Source organism: Protobothrops mucrosquamatus, unplaced genomic scaffold (assembly GCF_001527695.2).
Source record: "Protobothrops mucrosquamatus isolate PMUCROS unplaced genomic scaffold, P.Mucros_1.0 scaffold106, whole genome shotgun sequence".
Lineage (NCBI taxonomy): Eukaryota > Metazoa > Chordata > Lepidosauria > Squamata > Viperidae > Protobothrops > Protobothrops mucrosquamatus.
Genome location: NW_015386478.1, coordinates 1520357 through 1527037, shown reverse-complemented (window position 1 = coordinate 1527037; position 6681 = coordinate 1520357). Strand labels below are relative to the sequence as shown.

At 33.0% G+C, this 6681-nt stretch overlaps 1 protein-coding gene across 2 annotated transcripts in view; it reads left to right on the top strand.

Annotated features, from left to right (window-relative positions):
• The window catches only part of MCTP1 (multiple C2 and transmembrane domain containing 1), a 117297-nt gene that overhangs the window by 39851 nt on the left and 70765 nt on the right, over positions 1-6681 (top strand). For both annotated transcript variants that reach the window (XM_015812687.1, XM_015812688.2), the window contains exon 10: positions 2772-2874. In XM_015812687.1, the coding sequence (XP_015668173.1) occupies positions 2772-2874 (103 nt within the window). The remainder of the gene's footprint in view (positions 1-2771; positions 2875-6681) is intronic.

Genomic DNA, 6681 nt, shown 5'->3' with positions numbered 1-6681 from the left:
ATAATTTGGATGTAAAAGAAACGAATTTGATGTTGTATTGTTTAACTGCTGCCCGTTTGTTGATAGCTCAAAATTGGAAGAGTAAAGTTTTACCTACAATGGAGGACTGGAGATTGAAGGTTTCGCATCTTGCTGAAATGGCAAAAATTTCGGCTTATCTGAAGGATCACTCAAATGAACAATTTTTATCAATATGGAGGAGATGGATTGTTTATATTCAAAATAAGTATAGAATGGTGGAATATAATTTAGGTTTTTAGATAAAAACTTTTTTTTTTATATATATATATATATTTCACTTACTTATGTAGAATAATATTTTGTGGAGTTAGGGATATTAATACTAGTTTACTTTTAGTTGAATAGTATCCTGGGATTAGGTTTGGGAAGTCCGGGTGGGGGGTGGGGGGTAGGGGTTTTTACATTGTGATGTATTTGTGATGTGTTTTTTTTTTTATGATGAAAACAATAAAAAATTTATATTTGAAAAAAAAAAAAAAAAAAAAACTTTGGATATCAGGCTAAGGAATATCCAGTTGAAATTTATTAGTGAAATGTCTAGATGATTTTTCTTTAAAAGATATGGAAAATGATGGTAGCTGACTATTGCCTCTGCTAACAGCACTTGCAGTAATTCTAGTTGATGTTATCTGGTGTGTAGACTTTGAAAAAGGAGCAAATTGGCTGAATTTTTAATCTTGTTGCTTAAAAAGAATTCAGGGGTCTAGAAATTTAATAACCAATTTGGCAATAGGATGAGGGAAGAAGGAACCATAGGATGTAACCATATGGGAATACCTTGCAAAACAGAAAGTTTAGATAGTTCAGTGGCAGAATATGGCCTTTGCATTTATTTAAGTTTATATCTTTTCTGTTCATAGATAGTCCAAATAATTTTCAGTTCAAATTAAATGTAATATTATTAAACATGCAAATCTAATGCTACCTCAAGGATTTAATGTTACTTTCTTTTTAAAATGAAGTAATGAAGTGAGCTGTATGGATTTGTGTTTTAATTGTATATTAATAATTGTTTGGAAATAAATATATATTTGTGATGTTGAACATTTGTTTGAAATATTCTTGCTTTTTAAAAAAGAAAGTAATTTTTATCCAAAAGGTGTTAGTACTAGAGGTGAATTCTCAATATAAGCCAAGATCCAAGGTGTTTTGAAAGATAAATCATGGACAATTATTTATATCCAAATTAATTCAAAGTACAGTGTACAGTTATAAATAATAGTAAAAAGGGGAATCTGTGATAAAGGTAAGAAGAAAATTCTGCTTGTATGTGTGTACACAGATTTATCTGACAAGTGTAAATGGGGGAAAATTATTAATTTATGCTTAATACAAAATTATGTAGAATAAATTATGTTTTGAGAACCAGTTTGGTGTAAATGCTAGGTGACAGGTTGAAAGTGGGGAGACTAGGTTTTAATCCTGCCTTAAGCCAAAGTCAGCTGAGTGTCTTTGGGCCAGTCACTGTCTTTTAGCCCTAGAAAACATGCAATGGCAAACCACTTATGAAATCTTGCCAAAAAAAACTTCAGAAGCCTTTCCAGAAGGACCACCTGAAGAAGAAAATATGCTTTATGAAATTCAACATACTTAAAGCAATTATACCATACCATGAAACTTAATATTATGTATATTAACCTGTGGTGGAATCTAAATCAGTGCTGCAGTATGGAAAATGATTAATTTATTAATAGTTTTATCTACATAATGATTGTTTAAGGTATGAAACAAATTACAAATTACCATTTAATGTGTGGTATATTTGAGGTCCTAAATTTGTGATATTTCATTACAGAATATTTTATGAAAAATAGTTGCCCAGTGTGCTATATTTTGCATTATGATCTATCTTGGGCAACATCAGTCTAATAACGGATTTTAGTTGGAAACATTTGCTACTCCATTTCTCTTTTGCTTTTGTTGCAGTTAATTTTCATTTAATAAAATAGTCTTATCAGGACATAGATTATTTGGAAGAATATACTGATTATTATGAATATTCTTGAGTCAAATCCATTTTGTTATCACATAACTGTAATGTATGAAAGTGGTGAAATTTTGTCATCACACACTTTCTTGCACTATGTCCTGAAATTTTAGTAAGATTCTCTCTGAAATATTAAATTTGGCAATATATTTTAATCTAAATAGTGCTACAAATGTAGGCAAATGTTAAAGTTTATGACATATAGTAATCTTCAAGAAATTTTAAAAATTAAATGGTAGATAAACTGTTATCTATTTTTTCTAGTATATCATCCTTAAATTAAACTTAAATGTTATTATCCGATCTATGTAATATGTGGAATTTCTGTTAAATCTTGCTTGTAAATCTATTCATTTGTAGCTTTCTAAGTTTTAGACATCAGAATATATTTAACATGATCAGCATTTTATAAAATAAAAATGCGCTATGTATCAGGGCTGTGTCGTTTTTAAAATTGGAAGGCAAAATAGTGCTAAGGCATGAAAATTGCCGCCTGCAACACTTTTTACAGTATCACATAACTGTATCTCTCATACAGTTCTGTGAAAAGGCATGTTTAATCCCAAACTAATGTCCACACTCCACCATCTTTGCCTTTAATCCAGAGTATTACACTGCAATACTTTTATAATTTACCACACAACATCACTAATAACTATTTAAGATTATTTGGTTTTTAGAGTATGAATTGTTAATTACATAGAATGCCAAGATAATTTTAAGTTGCAAATTCATGAATGTCTCTAAAATTATCTTTTTGCAGGTAAAAGTGATCCATTTTGTGTAATTGAATTGAACAACGATAGATTGTTGACCCACACAATATATAAGAACCTTAATCCTGAGTGGAACAAAATCTTCACTTTGTAAGTCTTACCATACTTTTTAAAATTTCATTTACAAGTTTGATTGTGGCTTTCAAAATTATCAGAACTAAATTGCTCTAATTTCTTAAGCACAACAAATAAATGTCTTTGGAATAAATAGTACCTAAGATAGTGAAGTACCTATAAGCAAATGTTTTTTGTCTTTTGGTAATCTATTTTTAGATTACTTAATCTGGCAAATGTAACTAAATGTGTTGCTGCTAAGATGCTGGAAGAGAGATCTTGTACATTGGAAACTTAAAAAAATGCCTTGCATCATATAGGAAGTTTGAACTATTTAGTTTAGGAGTAATTAGATCAACCTTCATAAACTCTGGATAGCTGAAGAAGGTGGAATTGGAGTTCATCTAAAGTGCAACAAGTCAGAAAAATGCTGGCCCAAAATAACTGGCAAAAGACCTGAAGGATTTCAGATGTATTTTCCCCATAATTCTTGGTGATATCAAGGACTGAATCTGGGAGCTGATAGTAAGTATTATATACTTATTTTCAGTGCTTTTTTTCTAAAAAAAAAAAAAAAGTGCCAGAACTCACTCACATCATACAACCCGCCTTGCCTACCCTACAAGGTTCCATCCGAAAAAGGTGCCGGAACTCCATTCTGGGCATTCTATGAGAAAAAAAGCCCTGCTTATTTTTGTTCACTTATTTAGGACTTTAAAATCTAGAATCTAAAAATCATAGGAGCTTGCATCTGGATATCCAAACCAACCCCTGTTTTGAGGGCTTCCGAAGAGCTTCAAAGCCATGGCTGTCCCAGAATGGGAATAGTGAGGATTGAAATGTACTCATTGGGTAGTACTATTAGGGGATATTGTTGCTTTGATTATGGTTATTCTGTTTTAATGTTTTTGTTACTTGATGTAAGTAGCTCGGAACCATTTGTAATTGAGCAGCAAACAAGCTATAATAAAAAAGGAACTAAGTTTCTTTGTATTACTTTTTTTGTAAGAAATGGATTTAGGATTGTTACAGCACATGGATCAATCATGTTTAGCCAGGGCTTTTTAAGAGCCTCTTTTCCACCGCCTTGAGTTTGGACCGGTGCGGGAGTAGTTTGGGATCCTGGCGGGGAAATCTCTTGTCCTTACGTTCATTTTAAACCCTCCCCGATAAAGGCCACACCCTCCCCGATAAAGGCCACGCCGGCCGGGCCTTTTTCCACGGCCTTGCGCCAAGGCGGCGCAAGACCCTGAAAAAAAGCCCTGTGTTTAGCACTCTAGAATAACAATTTGTGCACCCCCCAATACCCCAACACCATCTGAAATTCAGTGCATGACTTAGAGCAATTTATCATGAGTTGCTTGGCTAAAGGTGGGGCCAACCCTAAACTATCTCCCCCAAAATATCTTTCAAGTGATACCACCAAACACTCTTCTGCAGCCCCTTTAAAGGTCAGGAGACTAAGAAAGTTTAACACCTAAGACATGCCCAGTCCTGTTATAAAAGACAGCCAAAGCTTAGTGATAAATCAGATGTCAAAGGACTAGGTTGAATAATTTGCTGAATTGGACATTAGTAACACAGTACTTTCTAACCAGTTATTGTGATTCTTCATTTAATAAAAGTGAGTTAACTGTAGGAAGAAATGTAAAAGGGCTTTGTAATACCGGTATTTTAATATACGAAAACTGATGTATTGGAGATGAATTGGTAGATAAAAAGTTATAGAGAATTGGAGTAGATCTTACAAGTTTACCAATGGAAATATTTGATTTTTTGAATTTGAAGAATGAAGGATCATCTTGTTATTGTAATTTCTCCTAATTATATTACAAGAAAAACAAATCTGTTTCACGTTCTTTACAGTTTAATAATCCACTGAACATTTCTGGTTAGGGCTTTATTTTTTGTTGTTTTTTCTTGTTCTTGTTGAAGAACAAGAAAACCCCCAAACCCCAAAAAGGTTAGTGTAAGAACATTATATGATTGGCTTTCTAGTCCTATAAGTCCAACATTCATACCAAGCTTTTTTGGGAGAATGGGGGCAGAGTGCTTGCAACTTCAGGCCCTCTGTAACAGCCGTGGCTTTATTTCAATCTGTTAATGGATGGGTAGCATCAGTCATACCATTAATTAATTTTGCTTCAGGTTGAGCAATAGTCTGAACATGATATGAAATGCTACATTGAATATCTGCTTATGACCAGACATATACTTTCAGGCTTGCAAGAGTCTATCCATGTAACTTTTCAATAAAGTAAAATATGTTTATCTGGTTATGCTCTGTCTCACAAAGCTAGATAATGGCAACCTAGCTACAATTGTTCACATATAGTAACCCTTACGTTTGGATTACATGATGCACTCAGTGTGGGGCTGCCTTGCATTTATTCCAAAAATCTCATTTGGTGGAAAATGCTGGGAACAAGTTGCTAAGCAAGACACTTGGCCATGTTCATGTTACATGTTGTGAAAACAATTGAATCAGCTGCCTATTAGCTAATAAATCAAGTTCAGATTGTACTGATGTAGAACTTGGAACCAGTTCAAATTTCAGATTAAGATTGTTAGGGGAGATCATTATGTGTGAAGCTGGAGTGACATTTTACACATTATCTGTAATATGCCTGCACTCTGAAATGTTCTACCTTAACATTTGTGAAGTGTCTGCCATTACAACTTTTATTTTCCTTTTCATGCAAGCCTTCACCACTAATTTCTGATTTGTTCTCCTTTTCCCCATTTTTAGATTGAGCATTATTTTAATACTACTCTAACATAGTTTAGATTTTAATTCTATTATAAACCACCTTGAGATTTTTAATAAAATATACAGATGTATTTATTAATGTATGTGTATTATGTAAACTATACTGTATATTACATACATATAGTAATATATTAAAATGATTAATATATAATTTAATAATTGTAACAATTATTTTTAAAAAAATTATATCTATTTGGCTAGTTGGAAAGAACAGGAGAAAAGACTGACAGTTGTACTAGGTCCTGCTCTGTTCAAGTGTGTTTATAAGTGATATAACAGAAGGATTGCTAGATAAGGTTTGTCTTTTTGCTGATGACACAAAGGTGTAGAATAGAGTTGATGTTCCTGGGAATATTCGTAACATGGAAAACAATTTGGCATTGCTGGAAGATTGGTCAAAGATGTGAAAACTGCAGTTCAATGTTTCTAAATGTAAGATCATACACTTAGGAAAACAGAATCCTCTGGCAGGATATAGTATTGGGGTACAATGTTAGACAGAACAACAGAAGAACAGGATTTATGTGTGCTTACAGAATGAGCAAACAGTGTGGCCAGGCAGCTGTGAAGGCAAACATAAAGGATGTCCTAATCCCGCTATTTAGAGCTTTAGTTAGGCCTCCTTTGGAATACTGTGTTCTGAAGACCCCACTTAAAAAAGATATTGATAAGATTTAACAAGTCCAGAGATGAGCAACAAAAATGGTGCAATGTCTGAGGGACTAAACATATCAAGAGAGATTGGAGGAACTGAATTCATACAGCTTGGTGGACAAAAGGGAGTGAAATCTTTAAATATATTGAGGGTGTGAATAAGGTTCTAGAAGGCAGTATTTTCCATATAAAACAAAAATCAAGAACACAGGGACTTAACCTCAAACTAACAGGAGAGAAGTTCAAAAATAATGTTAGAAAGTATTACTTCACAGAAAGAGTAGTGGGAGCTTGGAACCAACTTCCAGTAGAGGGAGCTGGTCAATCTTCAGTGACTGAGTTTAAATATGCTTGGGATAAATACATGTCCATCTGCCAACAACAATTTTTTTTAATTTTTTTTAAAATAAAATGTAATA